At 43.5% G+C, this 21,946-nt stretch overlaps 1 protein-coding gene across 2 annotated transcripts in view; it reads left to right on the forward strand.

The window, feature by feature from the left end:
* The first annotated feature begins 19,663 nt into the window (after nucleotides 1–19,663).
* nrde2 (NRDE-2, necessary for RNA interference, domain containing) overlaps nucleotides 19,664–21,946 on the forward strand; it is a 78,006-nt gene continuing 75,723 nt past the window's right edge. For both annotated transcript variants that reach the window (XM_080202206.1, XM_080202205.1), the window contains exon 1: nucleotides 19,664–19,763. In XM_080202206.1, coding sequence (XP_080058332.1) covers nucleotides 19,691–19,763 — 73 coding nt within the window. In that variant the 5' untranslated portion in view covers nucleotides 19,664–19,690. The remainder of the gene's footprint in view (nucleotides 19,764–21,946) is intronic.

Raw genomic sequence — 21,946 nt, forward strand, 5'->3', positions numbered from 1 at the left:
ATGAAGTTACTGTTAAAATATCCTATTTCAGGGGAGATTTAGGTAAATTGTGAACAGGGAGTGAAAGCTAATAGGGCTCCGTGTGTATGGAGGAAGAGCAGGGCAGGGGGACTAATTGGTTTAAGTTTATTAATGTCACAAGTAGACTTACATATTACATTAACACTGCAGCGAAGTTACTGTGAAAATCCCCAAGTCGCCACCCTCTGGCGTCTGTTTAAGTACACTGAGGGAGAATTTAGCACAGCCAATGCGCCCTAACCAGCACATATTTTGGACTGTGGGAGGAAACCCACACAGATATGGGGAGAATGTGCAAACTCCGCACAGACTGTGACCCAAGCTAGGAATTGAACCTCAGTACCTGGGGCTGTAAGGCAGCAGTGCTGACCATTATGCCACCATTGGATAGCTCTACCAGAACCAGCACAGGCACAATGGACCAAGTGGCCTCACATTCTACTTAATGAGCTTTCCTCTCCACCCACGTTTCCCACATCAACCATTGTTTAGTTATCAAAGGAATGCATGGGGAATCTGCTGGAAGGTGCTCATGGATTTTTACATAAATGTTTTTGCAGGATCATGAGGCTTTTTGGGATTGAATATTTTAGTCATTGGATGGGTTCTGGAGTTAAAATGAATGTTATTAAAGTAATGTAAAAAAACAAGATGGTGCCAGAGTGTGGCAAGTTCTTGCAAGTTGTGTCCAGCATACCTTTTAATTCTATATTTTACTCTCTGTGCTTCTAAGACTTCATTATGACTGTCACACTACATCCTGCACTCTCTCCCTCTCTAGATATAGTATGCATTAGGTGGGTCATGTAAATTGACACATGTAAGCGGTTAAACACAAATCAGCCTAGTTTTCTATTATTTATACTGTGGCTCTACCAGCTTCCTGTAAACCTGTTATTTTCAGCAATATTCAAGAAACTCTCTAGCGGTCCCTCAAAGTGAGGAGGGCATTCACCGTGCAATCCATAGCAAGACCTTGTGCGTGGAGTCTTTTAACGTGGGGGGGCTGTTGCACTACAGCTACCACATAGACTGGCTGACCAGCAGACCATCCTGCTCTTGCTGCCTTCGGCACTTTGGAAGGATTTACAGGTCGACAATCAAATGCTTGGCCACACCACAAACATGCCTTTCACAGTCATCAAGTCCTGATGTGCGACTTGAACGCGGAGCATCTGACTCAGAGACGGGGACACTGCACTACATGACCTCCACAAAGTAGGAAACCGAGACATGGTGGTGGGTGAAACATGCCACACCGTAGTTAGTATCTATGATCAATCTTGTATTGTCATCAATTGCAGGAGGAGCTGGGAAATAGAATTTGGGAGAGAAATTTGGTCTGAAAAGTTATGAATTAGAGAGGGTGCAGGCTGATACTTGGTTAAAAGTTATAAATGGTAGTCAGGGGGCTGCGGAAACTCAACCAGCACTGATTGATTTGCACTGAATGAATCTTAAACTGACACTGAGATTTCTCAAAACCAAATGCATTACATGGAGTATCCACAAATCACAAACTCCTGTATGTTGTTTATATTCACATTGACTTTCTGAGTTAATTTAAGCTTTCTTACACAGTGAGACAACATAATAACTTTATTTCATGGAGGTATACTATTGCAGAATACACCTTAATGGTCTGAAATGCAAAATCACTATTATTATATGTTTAGGTGACAGTGAGCCCATTGTTAAGGAAAGTTGGTTGTGCATAATTGAGCAGGAGAATCAAAGATACTCTAGGGAAAGATGCAGCAAAAATTAAACTTTATCTGTTAGGAAACATTTAAAGACTGATTTCCTGGATATGTACCGTGCAATTAATAAATACACTATCTCTTGAGTAAACCTGTCACACTTTAAAGCCAAAAAATATTAAAAGAGAAAGAAAGACCATCATTTCATGTTTTTTTCTTACATGAAAATTTACAATCGCTTGTCAACCTGCAAAACTCGCTCGCCAACATAGGTAACCTATAATCCGGGTGATCCCAGCAACAAACCTTTGTACAATTAAAGGAACAGGCCATCAGTTCTAACTTTGAAGCAAAATAATACATTAGGTATCACAAAGCACGTTTCATATCATCTGATTTAGTAGGAGCCATATTGTGATTTAGCCCCTAGTAAATGAGAATTCACAAATCAAGAAGTAGGGCAAAGATAAATTTAAATTTGAACTTGATTTGGGGTCCTGATTCCAATCTACCACAAATAAATCATTGCTATATGTTCTGTGATTCAATGTCCTCTGGGTTTGCACAGAGAGTAAGTAGTTTGACCATTATGATTGTGAAGGGTTTATGTTCGATCACCAGTTTCCAATTAGTTAATTCGTCTTAATCAGGGTGGCAGGAGAAACATTATAATTGGCATTTTTGCTGAGGAAGGGAAAATTATTCCTGGGATTTAGAATCATAGAATCCTACAGCGCCGAAGGAGGCCATTCAGCCCATTGATCCTGCACTGACAACGATCCTACCCTATTCCATAATCCCACATATTTACCCTGATAGTCCCCCTGACAGTAAGGGGCAATTTTTTAGTATGGCCAGTCAACCTAATCTGTGCATCTTTGGAGTATAGGAGGAAACAGGAACACCTGGAGGAAACCCATGCAGACATGGGGAGAAAGTGCAAATTCCACACAGACCACAATTTCCACAAATTTCATCCAAGGCCAGAATTGAACCCATGTCCCTGGATCTGTGAGGCAGCAGTGCTAACCACTGTGCCACGATGCCACCCGTGAACACATAATGTAGGTTGGCACCTCTTCCTAAACGGATGCTGCACATTTGGAGTTGCTCTCTTTCCAATGAGCTGTTAAATTGTGTTTGCCCTATCAGGTGGATGTAAAAGATCCCATGACATGAGGAAGAGCTGGAAAGTTCTCTCGGTCTCCTGGGCTAACATTTATCCCTCAGCCAATATCATCAAAACCTGATCATCTGGACATTTTCACATTGTTTCCAAGAGCTTGGTATGTGCAAAATGGTTTATCTGATTTCCCTATGTAACAGCAAGGACGACATTTCCAAAGTATTTTGTTAGAAATAAAACATCTTGAAACATCCTGAGCACGTGAGTGGCTTTTTATCAGTGGTAAGAATTTTCAACTCTCGCATTCTGCTAGTCCCCTCTTTCAACACCCTCCCACATCTCTCCCACCCAATATGGACACCTCAAAAACTGATCTCTACAACAACATTTTTTGGTCTTTTTCATAACTCTTTTCCAAGTTTCTGTTCTGTGCCTGCTCTCATCTCCCGCTTGTGAAGTGCCTTGGGACGTTTTTTTGCTATGTTGAAGACAACTTGTTGTTGATAAGGACTCAGTCGTATGTGACATCACAGTTTTTCCATAAGTACATACAAAGCTATTTTTCTACTTGCTTGAGGGATGTAAGCAATGGGGTAAGCCCTCATTTATTATCCAGCCCTGGTTATCCTGAAAACATGGGAACAGAAATTGTTTAATTGATTTGTGTTGCTTTGTCATTTTGGGAGATATTAAGGGTCAACCACATTGCGAGGAACTGGAGTCAAATGCAGGACGGACCAGGGAGTGCAGGAAACAGCCCCTATTTCCTTAAATATGCGAGCAAAACAGTTGGGTTTTCCTGACAATCTTTCTGTGCCTGTGACCAGTTATGACTAATGAGCAATAAAGGCTTTTACCTTTTTGTGCTCAGTTTTACTTTATAAGTGAAATAGGCACGGCCTGTAGGAAGCTTAACTTTTGAGAATGTTCACCCACTTTCTCCCTTGTTGCAACCCCAGTAGTGCCACCTCCCACCAACTTTAATCAGTGATCTAAACTTCAGCATAACCCATAATCATAGTTGACTAATGATTTGGTAACAAATGGGCTGCTAGGCAGGACATGTTTTTTTTTCCTTGAACCCTCTTGAGATATAACAACCTACGCCAACAAAATGATTCACAACAAGGAATTGCAACTCAAATATAGGCACTTATTCTTTCTCTTGTCATCAGGCTTTCAAAAGACTTGTCTTTCACCTTCAGGACGATTGTGGGGAGAGATACGTTTGCTGAAAGTTTGGCCAACATGTCAAAATACCATAATGATAAAAGGGACCACCTAAAATTGAACAGATTAAATGCATTTAAAAACATTACATATTAAGTAGCAGTATTTAAATATTATTTTTCTTCTTGAGTTCTTCTCCCAAAGGCAGGTCTGACCAAAATTGCCACAGCCATCACCACGGATAGGGCAAGCAGACAGATGCTGAGTCCACTCCAGATGAAAGGCGGATCAAACCTCCATACCATGGACACAATTTGATCCACACTGCCCATCCAACCAATTGAACCAATCAAACCCCCCGCAAGGAGACAGAGTTGCTGGGGGGAAAAGCTCTTTTACATGCATGTTGTAATCTGGAGCAATGGACACTGATAATGGACGCTCCAATTTTCCTTCCTTTACATGGCTAGGAACCTCTCTGCTCTTACCACTGGCTTGTGTTGGACGGATTTACAAGTTGATGCTCAATCTGTTTGGCCGCATTATGAACACACCTTCTGCGGCCATCAAGTCCTGGAGTGGGACTTGAACCCAGAACCTCTAGCTTTAGAGGCAGGGACACTACCCACCTTGCCACAAGACCTCCTAATATTGAATATTACTAAATATTAATTTAATCCTAGATCAATGCTAATAAATGATTAATAATGACATTATTATTATAACAATATACATTATGTATATTCTAGCTAACGTAACGATCTTATATATGTGTTTTTATTAGTAAGAGTGAATAAAAGCTACCCAATGAGCTTTATGGTCACTTAAAATTGGAAAAGCACTAAATAACAACACGCCAGATCTGCACCACCCTGCAAGATATTTGTTTATGCCTTTTTAAAAGAAATTCATGGAGTTTTATTGCCTGTCATTGAAACATCTTGAAGCACTTCAAACAGTGAATTGCTTTCTGAAGTGCAGCAACTTGCTACGAAGGCAAACACAGCCATGAAGAAATTACTGACCAGTTTATTTGTGATGCTGGGTGACACGAGGAATGTTGGCCCAGGAATACTTTGCAAAATGCCATGAATCATGAATGGTCTTCAGCTTAACAACTAAGGCCAATAGGAACTTGTGGTTTGAAGACATGTTTGCGAAAACTGCAGAAGAAGAAAATAATCCTTTCCTAAACCACATAAGACATAGTTAGAGCAATTATTGACCCCTTTATCTTCATTTCTTTAGTGTCACGTTGAGTTAATAATGAAAGCAAGAGACAGATGACAGTAGCCAGCACATTATAATGATTTCATTATTGAGCATTTACGTCATTGATTATGTTCACTACTAAAACATCCCTGGCAGCATGTTCATCTAGGAGATTATGCCATTATAATAACTAGAGACAGCATTGAATTATACATTCTGTCACCTGCCTAAAATGGCTAAAGAGACAACACAAAGTTTACAAAAAGCTGACGTATTTCAAGATAAATAACACTCTGAGGTGACCAGACCGCTCACTGGAATGAACTTAAGTAACTATCAGCATAAACATTTCAAAGCTGCTTGAACTAACCTTCAGTTAAAATTTCTACGGGGTCTTGGTAAAGTCCAAGTGATATTACAGAGGTGGTCCAGAATGTGCTGCTGGGGTAGGTGCCTAGTGGGCCGGGAAAAGCAAATGACAAAGTCAGTGTTAAACATTTTCTTGGCAATTTTACATTGTCGTCTTTCCAATCTAGCAATTGGCCTGAAAATTTCCTTGAGGGGCTGGAGCTCTGGGGGTGAGATGGGGAGAGCATTCCATAAGGACTGCCGTAAAAGGCTTCTGGAACTGACAATTTCTGTCTCTCTTGCCCTGCTGGTTTCCCAAGCCCTGGCAAATCCACTACAATCAAACACATTATTAATCAGGCTCCCAAGCTGCACTATGTGAGTCCTAGATGAAGGGTCTCAGTCCTTGAGGGTGAGAGACTTGCACATCACAAAACCCACCACCATAACTGGCTCACAAATGGCTGTTTGGGGATACGTTCCCTGTGTATGAATTCTTAAACTTTAAACAACCTGCTTTTAGTAAAAGGGGTAAATATCAAAGCAAGGCGTCATAGAATAAATTACCAGAAAAAAAAAGTACATAACTTCAGAAGGAATCTAAAAATAGAAATAATTGTAAGATATAGTAAGGTAGCTAGTTGGGGTTGAAATCTGTCAAAATAATGTTAAGCCCCAAGGCTTTTATACTGTTCATAAAAATTCTTATGTCACCCACATTTTTGTCAGCCAGTTACAGATCCACGGCCTTTATAGACCTCCATACCGTGTCATATATACTGTTACAAACTTATGAATTAGGTGCAGAGGTGGGCCAGATAAGCCAGGTGCGGAGGCGAATGAACTATGATATTAAGAGTCTCCTAAAAAGAGTTGCAGGGAGTACAGAAAATGAAAGTGACAGCGGTCAAAGCACATTTCATATGATCAGGGAGTCCATTCCTAATCATTGCATCATAGATGTAGAAGTGATTCCTATGAGGAAATGCAGACGTGGACATCAGGTAGAAACAGGATCAGCTTTGATGGTGATGCAGTCAAATAGCTGGGAGTTGTTGTAAGAATATTAGCTTGGATGGAGGAGTGGGGGGTGGGGGAGGGGGGGGGCTTGCAGCAAGTGAACTGAACACTTTACAGACTCAATGGGCAGGTTTTCCGGCTGTGTTTGCCCCAAGACTGGAAAAATCCCGCCCGAGCTTTGAATGGTCTGTGTCCTGCTGGTTACGATTCCTGTGGTGGGTGGAATGGGAAAGTCCTGCCCAATATTTCGAAGAGAGGAAGGGCAAGAAGATAAGTTAAAAATGTTTGCTGTGCAACATCGGAAAGCGACACACGAAAAGATTGATACAATCATCGACGTGCTTAAAAAGAAAATACATTGCCCAGGCTTAGATTGAGTAAATAAAGAGGAACTATTTCCAGTGACTGAGGGGTCAATAACCAGAAGGCACAGGGTTATTGGATAAAGAATCAAAGGTGACACAAGAGGAAACTGACTTATACAATCTGTTATCAGGAATTGGATTGTAATGTCTGATAAATGGTGAATACAGGTTCTCTTCAAAAGGGAATTGGATAAATATTGAATGAAAAATTGCAGAGATACAGGATTAGAATGGGGGCCTGGGACTAACTGGATTGCTCTTTGAAAGAGTGTTTGCAGACTCAATGGGCCAAATGGCCTCCTCCTATATTGCAATATTCTATAATTCTATATCCTGAGCATCAGAATTACCTTGTCTATTTTTCAGTGAATAAACAACCTCCTGTGTTTTTTTCAGACTGTCTCCTATACACAGTCCACTGGGAGAAATCAGTCCTTGTATCTGTCAATAATAAGGTTTGATATTTCCCTCATCAACCTTTCCCAAATTAGCTTCTAAGCTAGGAATCTCCTCCTGGATTACCAAGGGTGGTTTGCTGTAATAGAGTCTTGTTATATATCTGTCTGTGGGAATGACTGACAAAAATCAGCCCACTGTCTTTGCAGAATTCTGGTGAAAACCTCACTATTTTAAAGAGTTGGAATATGTAAACCCCCCTCCCCTCCATTCACCGCCACCTCAAGACACAACAGTATCACAATACTACCATTTAATGAATATCGAGAGGGGAAGTGTAGGTGGGTAGATTAAGAGGCCCTAATGGCCAACTTCATTCATAAGTATCTCATGAACTGTATAAATGAGAATGCTTCCACCTGACTGAGCAGTGATCTGGATCGTGATCTAGCAGATGCCCATCAATGTGTGTAGACTTCAAAATAAAACAGATTTTTCAGAACACAAGTAACCCATTTTTTTTCCACAAAACGTGCTTAGCCGCCAATATGTAAATATGCAAGATGAGCTCTGCCCCCTGATGGTGTGACTGGAGCTACAGCAGACAAGTTTTCCAGTGTGTGTGAACTGAGAGAACCTGCTCCAACTGACTGCTTGCCTTCTTGAGAAGCTGATGGGGGAAGATGGGGTACAAAGAAAGACTTGCAATTATACAAGCTTCTGCAAAACACAAACAATGCTCACGGACAATCTTTGCATCTTTCACAGCTTCGGGAAATCTTTACACTCACACCTTGAAGTGTACTAGGAACAGTGCTGGCCTTGGCAGCAGTGCCCACATCCCATGAAAGAATAATTTGTTAAAAAAAGAACTCACTGCTGTAAAATAGCATGTAACCCCAGCAAGATTGCACAGACAGCAATGCCTTATTGACCTGATAAACACTTCCTCTTGTCTGAGAGGATAGACATGCTTAATGTGCCAGCCAGAACATGGCACCTTTAAGAGCACACTGCTCCCTTCGTGCCAGCCCATGTTATGTGCCCAGGTTTTGACAGTGGGATTCAAACCTGCAAACTTTAGACTGCGAGACGAGGCGGTCACCTTCAAGCTGACACCTTCATTCAGGATTGCACGTTGGTTTTTGAGGTTCTGATAATTAAAATGTCGCAAGAGAACTGAGGCATTTCCCACTCCTTAAACAACCATTTCTTTCTGTCTCCTTTACATCCTGCCTTTTAGCCCCTCCCCCAAGCCTTACTGCTCAAAGTCTCGGTAAAGTTTAAAGATGTGCAGGTTAGGTGGATTGGCCATGTTAAGTTGCTCCTTAATGTCAGGGGAACTAGCTAGGGTAAATGTATGTGGTTAAGGGGATAGGACCTGGGTGGGATTGTGGTCGGTGCAGACCAGATGGGCCAAATGGCCTCCTTCTGCAGTGTAAGATTCTATGTAATCAACCTAAGGAGTAACAGTCCAGTTTTCTGCGTGACAATGCTGAGAGTTGTGCAGCTCATAATTTATATTCACAGCTTCTTTATTTTCTCTTTTACTGAGACTGGAGTTAGAACTAATGAGCAACTTGCATTCATATTGCATCTTATATAATGATAGGACATCCCAAACTGCTTTAAAACCAGCAAAGTTACTTACTGAACTATAGTTGTTGCTGTCTGTACTGTAGAGAGCCCCAGATTCCAGCAACAAGATAACTGACCAGTCATTCTGTTTTACTGGCCAGCGCAAATTTCATATTGGATTTCAATGTTTAGTTGGCCTAACGTTTGAGTGAAATTTATAACAGGGGGTATGTCATATTCTAGACAGCAGAGTTTACCGTAAGCTTCAGATGTTGCATTGCTTCTCCGCAAGGCAGGCATCTTTCTCTGACTAGGCCTGTGGTGGGCAAACTCTGGCCCAAGGGCCACATGCGGCCTACCTGGGTTCTGAGTGCGACCCACGAGACATTTTGGTGACCGTTGACCACGCGCAGGGTTCCCACATTCCACTGATTTCTGTCCATGCCATTTTTGTTTGACTGGTGTGTCTGAAGTGATTCGCATGTAAAGCAAGAGCAAATGAAGTGAGGTGTGTGCTGATGGCTCACAACGTTGACTGAGCCGTGTGCTCCCTCTGTGTCCAAAGTGTAAATATTTCTCCTGTTTTCATCGTTTGGAGTTGATGACGGTTCTATTAATACATAAATGATTAAGCATTTTCTATAACCTGTTATGGGCGACATGGTGGCACAATGGTCAGCACTGCTGCCTCACAGCACCAGGAGCCCGGGTTCGATCCCAAGCTTGGGTCGCTGTCTGTGTGAAGTTTGCACATTCTCCCCATGTCTGCGTGGGTTTCCTCCGGGTGCTCTGGTTTCCTCCCACAGTCTGAAAGATGTGCATTGGCCCGAACAGGTGCCAAAGTGTGACAACCAGGGGAATTTCATAGTAACTTCATTGCAGTGTTAATTTAAGCCTTACTTGTGAATAAATAAATAATAAGTAAACTTTACTTTGAAATATTTGGCGTGTATTAAATGTATTTAATGTCATTCATGGTCAGTGAACAGGCCTGATTTATGAGATGAAGGAGGGCCACTCACGCATCCCTCTCATGAGTCTATGTTGCCCTTCACTGGACTAGACTGTTAACTGAGGGTGCTGACTGATCCGTGTGCTTACTTCATAACCATCCAACTTCAATATCAGTCTGAGCAGTAATTGATTCAGAATGCAGAGCAACCTGGCCTTAAAGCAACAACGATAAAAACTCCTATTTATATAGCACCTTTAATATAATAAAGCACCTCAAGATTCTTCACAACAGCATTACAAAACAAAATATATTACCGTACCACATATGGCAACGTTAGGTCAGATGACCTTCATCGCAGCTTTTCCTTAATTTGAGGTTAATATCCATTCATGTGACTGAACAGGCTGATTCTGGGCTCAAAGATCATTTGACACGTGGGGCAGGATGTCCTGTGAGGTAGTGGGATCCAGAATGCAGGATTTGCTTCCTTTTCTGATGCCACTATACCTCATTGTGAAAGTGTGATGCAGCTTGAGGGATAAGTTTTCGCCATTTTGGGAGCAGGTTTCTCCCAGTCGTTAATGTCAATGCTGCCACACTCCAAGGAGAGTTTCAGAGCGTCTTTGAGGTGTTTCCTTTGTCCTTCCGTGGAACGTTGGCCATTTGAGAGTTGGGGGAGATAGCTTGTGACCATCTGTTCACCATCCAAATTACAATTCAGTCATTGAAGAAGGAAAACAAACTTGCATTCTTATATGACAGCAAGGTCCCAGAACAAGAATAACCAGAGAGTCTGATTTAGTCATATCGGTAAAGGGTTAAACTGATAAAACTACAAAAGGCTGTGAATGTAGCCCAACCCATCACACAAACCAGCCTCCCATCCATTGACTCTGTCTACACTTCCTGCTGCCTCGGCAAAGCAGCCAGTATAATCAAGGACCCCCCATGCACCTCAGAAATTCTCTCTCCCACCTTTTTCCATCAAGAAAAAGGTACAAAAGTCTGAGGTCCCGTACCAACCGACACAAGAACAGCTTCTTCCCCGCTGCTATCAGTCTTTTGAATGGACCTACCTCGCATTAAGTTGGTCTTTCTCTACATTCCAGCTATGACTGTAACACCACATTCTGCACCATCTCCTTTCCTTCTCTATGAATGGTATGCTTTGTCTGTAAAGCACGGAAGAAACAATACTTTTCACTGAATACTGATACATGCGACAATAATAAATCAGATCAAAATATTGACTGGGCAATGGGGAAGACTTCACAATTCTTCTTCAGATTGATCATGGATCCTTCATGTGCCCCCCGCCCCCACTCTCCACCGTCCACCACACACCACTAAGAGGCCTCAGGTTTATCTTGGTTGAATGTCCAATCTCAAAAGATGGTACCTCTGAGAGTGCATCTCTCCTCAGATATCCACTGGGGTATCAGCCAAGATTTGCCAAGTGTCTGGAGCAAAGTTCCTGCCAGGCTGCATAGACTCCTCAGTAACTCAAAAGTTCCTGCACAGGCTGTGCACAAGTCGATTCCTTTCAATTACTGTGGGTACACGGTGTATTTGAATAAATCACCTCCATGCTCTCAAAGCAAATTAGTGGGAACATTAGTCTAGAATGTGGTATGTAATAATACCATTGTTTTTACACTTGTTTTTGAGATATGGACACATAATAACAAAGTAATTATTGCCAATTCTTAATTCCTCTGAGAATCAACTGAATGGTGTGAAACTGGAGTCTTGTGTGCCAAAAATAGTTGGGTTTTTGTGTTTATTTCTTGGGGGTTAGCTTCCAGATTAATAGATTTATTGAATTCAGTTCACAATTGGCTGAGCTGGAAATTGTATTGAGTTATAGATTCATAGAGGTTTACAGCAGGGAAACAGGCCCTTCGGCCCAACTTGTCCAGGCTTTCCCTTTTTTAAAACTCCTAAGCTAGTCCCAATTACCTGCGTTTGGTCTATATCGCTCGATACCTATCTTACCCATGTAACTGTCTAAACACTTCTTAAAAGAAAAAATTCTATCTGCCTCTACTACTACCTCTGGCAGCTTGTTCCAGACACTCACCACCTTCTGTGTGAAAAAATTGCCCCTCTGGACCCTTCTGTATCTCTCCCCCTCAGCTTAAATCTATGCCCACTAGTTTTAGACTCCCTTACCTTGGGGAAAAGATATTGACTATCTAGCTGATCTATGTCCCTCATTATTTTATAGACCTCCATAAGATTGCCCCTAATCGACAGAAGTATCACTCAAGATGAAAGCATTGTGATAACAAATCATTCAATCAAAATATAATGGTTGTAATCAAATCTTGATTGGATTTCCTTCACCAATGACACAACAACCACTTGTATTTATATTACATAGAAACATAGAACATTACCGCACAGTACAGGCCCTTCGGCCCTCAATGCTGTGCCGAGCTATGTCCAAACCCAAGATCAAGCTATCCCACTCCCTATCATTCTGGTGTGCTCCATGTGTCTATCCAATAACTGCTTGATTGTTCCTAAAGTGTCCGACTCCACTATCACAGCAGGCAGTCCATTCCACACCCCAACCACTCTCTGAGTGAAGAATCTACCTCAGACATCCCTCCTATATACGACTTTATCATTCCAACAAAATGCTTCACAGGAACAATCAACAAACCAAACTTTATGCTTTCTTCTTAAGCATTCCCTTGAGTTTGAGGATGACTTGCTTCCTCTCTGGTTCGATGGGTTCTCAGATGGTTGAAAAGTCTAATGCATAATCTGAAGACTTTGCCATGTTTGGGGCAGGTTGTGCTGGAAGGATTGTGTAGGTGGGCTGTTTGGAGGTTTGTGCCCTCCCTCCGATGCCTTGACGGCGCATGTCCCCAACAAAGTCTCTCAATGCGTTCAGTGCCATCCTCACAAACCTCCAATTTAGTCATTCACAAGACAGGGAATCCCATGAGTCAGTGGGGTTATTTGACCTCTTTCAGGGCTGCTTTGAGGACATCCCTAAAGCATTTCACCTGAGATCAGCTGAAACTGCTTCCAATAGAGTAGTTGCTTCAGGAGTCTGGTGTCAGGCATTGGTTCGGCATTCCTGCCCGACGGAGCTGCCTTTGAGTGATTAGTGCCTCAAAGCTGGGCAAGTTGGCTTGGGTGAGGATGTGGATGCAGACCACCTTTGTCACCAGATTTGGAGGGCCTTGTGAAGACATCGATGGTGATATTTCTCCAGTGCGTTGAGGTGCCTGAAATAGGTCATCCAAGTCTCCAAAGCATAAGGAGCACAGGCATCACTGCTGCCCCGTAAACCTTGGGTTTGAGGTTCAGTTCCTCAAATATTCCTTTCCTCAGTGATCTTTACTAGGTGGAAAATTCATGGAAAATGTAAGGAACAGCACTAACTCCTGTGCAGAGCCTTTGACTCTGCATCCAATAATATCTTCCTCAATATTGGCTGCCCTCAGAAATCTGTCACCATCCTTCACCCACTCCAATGATTCCTAGCAAATTACCCACATGTGTAGAAATAATCTACAGAGCAGGTCAGATACAGTTCATCTTATACTGCCTCTGATCCAAAATCAATTACCCAGGGTTCCTGTTAGGAAGAACACACATGTGGACATGTGGGGAACTATAGAAAGGAAGAACTTCTTTTTATTTAGTGACCTCAGGTTCATTGCAGTTTTCTTTACTGTGTGTGACCTATTTGCAGCACTGTGTGGTCCCTTGAGGATTAATGACGCCAAAGATATGCAGGTTAGGTTGATTGGCCAGCAAAATTGCTCCTCAATATCAGAGAGACTAGCAGGGTATATATGTGGGGGGGAGTGATCTTACCAAATAAATTCTAACGAGCGTGAAAATGGAAGAGTTTCAGTTCCATTTATTTGGTGACACCATTCTGCGTGAAAAATAATGCAAATTCTGTTTCCTGCCCCTCCGGTGAGGAGAGGGGCCTGAGTTCGCCAGAAAGCTGGCAGCTCACAGTACAAGGCGCAATTGCGCATGCATATGCAGATCTCTATTCAGTGTAATAGCACAGAGAGATGGGTCAGTCACCTCCCCCTTCTGGATATTGGGCGCATCCCCTCCCACGATTGCTGGCCTCTGCCTCCACGGCTGATCGCTCCCCTCCTGTGATCGCTGGCCCCCATGGCTGACTATCTCCCCCCTGGCCTGGCCGATCTCACCCCCCCCATGGTCGTTTGCTGGTTGCAGAGTGTGCAGTTTCCTCCTGCCTACCTCCCCATAGGCCATGCTCCCATCTAGGCCACACTCCTCCTCTTAGGCCCCACCCTCTCCCAGAAGACACCAAACACATGACAGACTTTGTCTGGAGCAGCACACAGAGGTAAAATTGACCTGTCAGAGATAGTACCTCATCTGCCCAAGCCTTCACAAGTGACAGAGTCCTTAAATCCCACACTGGACTTATCAGCCATCTCAGAACCCAGTGAACCAAAGTAGAAGTGAGTTCTCCTGGGTCCTGATGGACTGATTGAGAAGTCACCCTGCCGAGGCTAACTGTTTCTGCTCTCACATGAAGAACGTCCATTTCCAGTGAGGCGACAGTGCGGTGCTGGCATGTGTAGAACCAGGCTGACGATACACTTTCAGGAGGGAATGTTGGAAAACTTTTTCTGAAAGGTTCCTACTTTATAACGATGGCTATGCTTCAGAAGTACTTAATTTGCTGTAAAATATTTTGGGAAGTTCTGAGTTTTGAAATCTCCTTTGCAAAGGGAAATTCAATCTTTCTAAAGAGTTTCTGAGGATCATAGAAACATAGAAAGTAGAAGCAGGAGTAGGCCATTCGGCCCTTCGAGCTTGCTCTGCCATTCATCTTGACCATGGCTGATCGTCGAATTCAACATCCCAATTCTCCCTTCACCCCATATTCCTTTAGTCCCAAGAGCTGTCTCCAATTTCTTCTTGAAACCAGACAACGCTTTGGTCTCAACTACATTCTGTGGTGATGAATTCCACATTTTCACCACCCTTTGGGTAAAGACCTCACCTCAGTTCTAAAAGATTTACCTATTATCCTCAAACAATTACCCCTAATTCTGGACTCCCCCACCATTGGGAACATTCTTTCGGAATCTACCCTGTCTAACCCTGTTAGAATTTTATAAGTTTCTATGAGATCCCCCTCTCACTCTTCTAAACTCCAGTGAATATAATCCTAACCGACTTAGTCTCTCCTCATATGACAGACCAGGAATTAGCCTGGTAAACCTTTGCTGCACTCCCTCTAGCAAGGACATCCTTCCTCAGATAAGGACACCAAAGTTGCAGACAATATTCCAGGTGTAGCCTCACCAACTCCCTACACAACTGCAGCAAAACCTGCCTATCCTTGTACTCAAATCCTCTCACTGTGAAGGCTAACATAGCATTTGCCTTCTTTATCATGCTGTACCTGGCGCTTACCTTCAGCAACTGATACACAAGGACGCCAAAGTCTCCTTGAATATCCGCCTCTCTCTATTTACACCCACTCAAGTAGTAATCTGTCTTCCTCTTATTGCAACCAAAGTGGATAACCTCACAGTTATCCACATGATAACTGCCCTGCAGTTGCCCGCCCACTCAGCCAGTCCAAATCACACTGAAGCATCTCTGCATCCTCCTCACAGCTCACCCTCTCACCCTTTGCATTATCTGCAAATGTGGAGATAATACATTCAGTTCCCTCTTCCAAATCATTAGTGTATAATGTAAATAGTTGGGGTTCTTTTTCACTGACTGCCAATCAGGAAAAGACCCAAAAAGAATCATCTATGACAGTGAGGAAAAGAGGATAATTTCTGTTGTATGAATCAGATGGAAAGGTATGACAGAAAGCATACCTGATTTCTCACTTGTTTGATCAATTTTGACTCTGATCCCATGTTTAGAGTGTGGATTATTTACGGAGCACTTTTCATACCCCTGTCTTTATATAAAAATTCTGTAATTCCCTGCAATCTGTCAAGAAATGTGATGAACATGAAAAAGAGAAGGTAATCTGTGAGCATTTACAGAATGGTTAATCAGCTACAATTATGACCAGGGGATTTACTCTTAACAGTTTGTGTTACTGCACCGTCACAGTTGGATGTGTGATTTCCTGTGTTAACAGTGCAGCTCTGGAGGATCTAAGAAGCTATAATCCTAACCAGTAATATTGCATAGCACAGAAGGAGGCCACTTGGTCCATCATCCTAATGTTGGCTCTTTCAAAGAGCTGTCCAATTAAATGCATTCCCTCTGCCCTTTTCGCAGAGCCCTGCAACAATTTCCTCTTCAAATATTGAACACATTTCCTTTTAAACGTTGTTATTGAATCTACTTTCATCATCCTTTCAGGCAGTGCGTTTCAGATTGTAGCAAATTGCTGCACAAAAATAAGTCTCCTCATTCCCACTGGAAATGTTCCCACTGCAGTAATCGTGTGTGTTTCCTTCAGACAGCACGGCAGAAGAGGATCACCTGGCTTGAGGGACCAGTGGGAACCGAGAGTGAGTGATCACCCCAGAGGGTGGTGTCCTCTCTTGGGTGGAATGCATCGGGGAGCCATGCAGTAAGCATGAAAGGACGGGCGCAGCCTAAGGCTGCAAACCCCTGTACCTGATTTCTCTCACCTTGTGTTCCTAAAGAAGCCTGAAATGTCTTGATGTCAAAGTGGGGCGCCACACTATTACATCCACAATTATCTTCAAATCATTTTCTTTACATGTTTTTGATATTTATTTGAGCTACACGGATACAGCCACAAAATATCACACATGTTGAAAATGTGAACTAAAACCAGAATGTGATCAGAGGTCTTTGCCGGAAATGGTAACTCTGTTTCTCTCACAAATGTCACTATTACTGATGAGTATTTCATGCATTTTCTAAATTTTGATTGCCTCCACTACAGCTTTAGCTACTTAATAAAATAAATCTTATTCTCACCAAGAATGAACAGAGGCCATTGGTAATGACACCTCCTCCATGATTATCAGCAGCTTCGGTGTTGCACAGGGCTGTGTGCTCAGCCCCTTACTACACTCTCAATACATCTATGATTGTGTGCTCAAATTCTGCTGCAACTCCACCTTCAAATTTGCTGATGACACCAAAGCACACTGTTCATAGAGTACATAGGGAGAAGGAAAGGGGAGGGTGCAGAATATAGTGTTACAGTCATAGCTAGGGTGTAATGAAAGACTTTTGAATGGACCTACTTTATACTAAATTACACCACATTTCCTACAGTACACTCGTGACCACACTGCAAAAGTACGTTAACTCTATTTTCTCTCCCCACAGATGCTGCCAGACTGCATGGTGACACAGTGGTGCCTCATAGCATCAGGGACCCAGGTTCGATTCCTGGCTTGGGTCGCAGCCTTGTGGAGTCTGCACATTCACCCTATGTTTGTGTGGGTTTTCTCTGGATGCTTTGGTTTCCTCCCACAATGTGAAAGACGTGCTGGTTAGGGTGCATTGGCCGTAATAAATTTTCCCCCAGTGTACCCAAACAGGTGCCGGAATGTGGCGATCAAGGGATTTTCACAGTAACTTCATTGCAGTGTTAATGTAAGCCCTTGAATAAAAAAAGTTTTAAACTCTTAAGATCTGCTGAGGTTTTCCAACATTTTCTGCTTATGATGCAAAAGTACTTAATTGGTTGGTGCTGAAAGGTGCTATATGAAATGCAAGGCTTTTATTTTTCTCCCTCCCCCATTGGGATAACATTTTAAAATATAATAACATTTTGTCTGAGATAGTTGGTTAATTTTTTAACATTCTGCTCACATGAGCATTGAATGCATTAAGCACAGGTTGCATTAAGCATCATCTCAACCTTTTTCTCGAAAGCAATTACTGTAAAATATGTTATTACAAGACATTGCAGCGCTCCGAAAGCTTGTGGCGTTTGCTATCAAATAAACCTGTTGGACTTTAACCTGGTGTTGTGAGACTTCGTACTGTGATTACAAGACATTGGCAGAGGAGGTGGTAGAGGTGGGTACAATTACAACATTTAAAAGGCATTTGGATAGATACATGGACAGGAAAGGTTTAGAGGGATATGGGCCAAACACAGGCAAACGGGACTAGTTCAGTTTGGGAAACCTGGTCAGCATAAATGAGCTAGGTCTGTTTCCGTGCTGTATATCTCTATGATCCTCTGACTCATATTCCAATTTGGTGGCACAGCGGTTAGCACTGCTGCCTCACAGAACAGTGAGAAATCTCACAACACCAGGTTAAAGTCCAACAGGTTTATTTGGTAGCACAAGCCACAAGCTTCTGGAGCACTGCTCCTTCATCGGGTGAGTGAGGAGTTGTGTTCACAAACAGGGCATATATAGACACAAACTCAATTTGCAAGATAATGGTTGGAATGCGAGTCTTTACAGGTAATCAAGACTTAAAGCTACAGACAATGTCAGTGGAGAGTGGGTTAGCACAGGTTAAAGAGATTGTCTCCAGCCAGACACTTAGTGAGATTTTGCAAGCCTAGGCAAGTTGTGGGGGGTTATAGATAATGTGACACAAACACAAGATCCTGGCTGAGGCTGTCCTCATGTGTGGGGAACTTGGCTATCAGTCTGCTCAGCGATTCTGCACTGCTGTGTGTCGTGAAGGCCACCTTGGAGAACGCTTACCCAAAGATCAAAGGCTGAATTCCCGTGACTGCTAAGTGTTCCCCAACATGAAGAGAACAGTCTTGCCCGGTGATTGTCAAGCTGTGTTTATTCATTCATTGCCGTGGCGTCTGCATAGTTTCCCCGACATACCATGCCTTGGACATCCTTTCCTGCAGCATATCAGGTAGACAATGTTGGCCGAGTTGCAAGAGTATGTAGCGTGTACCTGATGGATGGTGTTCTCACGTGAGATGATGGCATCCATGTTGATGATCCGCAGAGGTTGCTATGGCAGGGTTGTGTGGTGTTGAGGTCACTGTTCCCCTGAAAGCTGAGTAGTTTGCTGTGGACAATGGCCTGTTTGAGGTTGTGCAGTTGTTTGAAGGCAAGAAGTGGGGGTGTGGGAATGGCCTCGGCGAGATGTTCGTCTTCATCGATGACATGTTGAAGGCTCTGGAGAAGATGTTGTAGCTTCTCCGCTCCGGATGACAAAGGGCACTCTGCCCACCATGTCCTGTGTTTGTCTTCTGAGGAGGTCAGTGACGAAGGGGCTAACCCCGAAAGCTTGTGAGTCTATTATCAAATAAATCGGTTGGACTAAAACCTGGTGTTGTCATACTTTTTACTGTGTTTACGCCAGTCCAACGCCGGCATACCAACATCACGAGGTCAGTATGGCCAGGGACCCAGGTTCAATCCTAGCCACTGTCTGTGTGGACTTTGCATGTTCTCCCCATGTTTGCATGGATTTCCTCCGGGTGCTCCGGTTTCCTCCCACACTCCAAAAATGTGCGGGTTAGGTTGATTGGCTATGCTAAATTGCCCCTAAATGTCAGGGGGATTAGCAGGGTAAATGCATGGCATCACAGGTCTAGGGCCTGGCTGCAATTGTTGTTGATGTAGGCTCAAAGGGCTGAATGGCCTCCTCCTGCACTGTCGGGTTTCTATGATTCTATTCAATTACAATGCATGAACAGCATATTGCTGAGGGAGTGCAGTAAGGGGAAGGTAGCAGTGCTAAGGAGTGTAGTCCCTGAACCCCCAGTTTAGCATGGGTTTCAATGAGGTTTTGTCCCTTTGAAGACTACAACTCCCATGCTGCAGTGGGGCGGGTATGACGTCATCTCCCGGGGACGGGGCGCCGCGCTAGGAGTCAGCGGGGCCCAGGCGGGATGGAGCCGGGTTCAGGCTCCCTGTTCCCGGCCTTCGGTGACAGGAAAGCGCCTGGTGGGAACAGCTCTCAAGGTAAATGGTTATGGATGCCTGACCAGGGTCCGTGCTTTGGAAGTAAAAGCGTTTCCCCTCCTTCCGAGCAGCCTGAAAATTGATGGCAGTTTCCCTCCCGAGCCTGTTCGGGATCAAGTGGAGGGAATGGGCCTAGCCCGGCTCACTGAGGAGAGGATGGCCCAGGCCCAGCCCAGCCCCCCACTGTGGAGGGAATGAGCCCACCCCAGCCCACTGTGGAGAGGATGGCCCAGGCCCAGGCCCAGGCCCCAGCCCCAGGCCCAGGCCCAGCCCCCCACTGTGGAGGGAATGAGCCCACCCCAGCCCACTGTGGAGAGGATGGCCCAGGCCCAGGCCCAGCCCACTGTGGAGGGTATGGGCCCAGCCCACTGTGGAGGGGAAATTCTGAGTCAGAAAGTTGAAGGTTTCAAGTCCCAGGAGCACACAATCCAGGCTGAGGGTGTGCTGCACTGTCGGAGCTGCCCTCTTTCGGATGAGGAGCCTAAAGGATGGGGCTTCTTACTGCCCCAGTGTCTTGGCCAATGTTTATCTCTCAATCAACATCATAAAAAGACAGATGGTTGCATTGCTGTATATGTGGGAGCTTGTTGTGTGTGTTTTGTTTAGTGATTCCACTATAAACACACCTTGTTGGCTGTAAAACATTTTGAGACATCCTGAATTTGTCACAGGTACTATATAAATGCAAGTTTTTTTTAAAGTCCTGTTGTCCTGCTTGCACATTTTAATGTAAAATTGTATATGATAGAGCGACAGAACACAAAAAAAAGCCTTTTGGCCCATTGAGCCTATTCCATCTCTGTGACAGAGCTGACCGATTAGAACATATGCCATACGGTGAAGTAGTGGGATCCAGAATGCAGAATTGGTTTCCTTCTCTGCTGCTGCACTGCTTCATCATTAAGATGTTGTAACTCAAAGTATTATGCAGCTTGATGGACACATGACTGTCATCCTGAGCAATCAATAAAAACTCCTCCTAGTCATTAATGTCAATGATGCAGAGTGTCTTTTGAAGTGTTTTCATTTTCTTCCTTATGCCATTTGAGAGTTGGGAAAACAGAAGCTGGCAGAGGAGATTGGAGCGTGCCTGGATAATCAAAACCATTGTCGTGGATTTTGCAGTTTTGCCTCGGTGGTTGTGGAAGTGGTTTCAAGAACACTATATTCGATGGTCCTTCCATTGAATCCAGAGGATGCAGTAGAGACATTGCTGATTAAATTTTTCTAGTGCTCTCATGTGTTGCTAATACATGGTGCAGGTCTCACCGCAGTACAGAAGTGTGGTGACAACAATTGCTCTGTACATGAGGACTTCTGTTGACTTGCAGAGGTCTCTGCTGTCAAATAGTTGCTGCTGTAGTTTGTAGAAGGCTGAGCTGGCAGAACAGATCCAGTCCTCATCAATGAAAAGTAAAGTTTATTTATTAGTCACAAGTAAAGCTCACATTAACACTGCAATGAAGTTACTGTGAAATTCCCCACCATTGTGTCACCGTACCGTGGCCTTTTGAGAGAAGTGGCTGCCAAGATTTGGGAAATGCTGAATAAATTCCAGAGTAAACATGTTATGAGAGGGGGAATATCTGGCTGACCAGGTCTGGGGTGATATGTAAGTTTTTTTTTGTTCAAGGACTGGCTGAGTTTCCTGAATGCACAATTGAAGAGATTTGGAGTGATTTGCAAATCTGCTGCAGAGTAGGCAGTATCACTGCAGTCATTCACAAAATTAGATCATTTATATCTATGGTGGTCAGTTTAATTTTGGCATTAAGGCAACTGAGGTTAAAGAGTTGTCCTCTAGATGGAATTTAATACTGACAGCAGAGGGCAGTTGATCTTTGAGGTGAATAGTCACTCTCAGATTGTAAATAGCATTGGATCTATCAAACAGTCTTGCTTAACACCAGTCTGGATTTTGAAGGCATCTGTTTCAGATCTCCCACTCAAGACAGTTGCAGTCATATCATCTTATAAAGTTTGTTAGACATCCAGATCTTTGAAGCACAATCCACAGAGGCTCAAGATTTACTTGGTTAGATACTTTGACCAGGTCGTGAGGAATTCCTGGTGGTGTTCACATTTTTCTGGACACAGAAGTTCCTCTGTAAGATCTAACTCCACACTGTGTCTCTGGGAGGATTTCTTCAGCCATAGGCACTAAGTGAATCAGGAGAATGGAA

This window comes from Carcharhinus amblyrhynchos, chromosome 14, assembly GCF_965287045.1.
Source record: "Carcharhinus amblyrhynchos chromosome 14, sCarAmb.v2.hapA, whole genome shotgun sequence".
Lineage (NCBI taxonomy): Eukaryota > Metazoa > Chordata > Chondrichthyes > Carcharhiniformes > Carcharhinidae > Carcharhinus > Carcharhinus amblyrhynchos.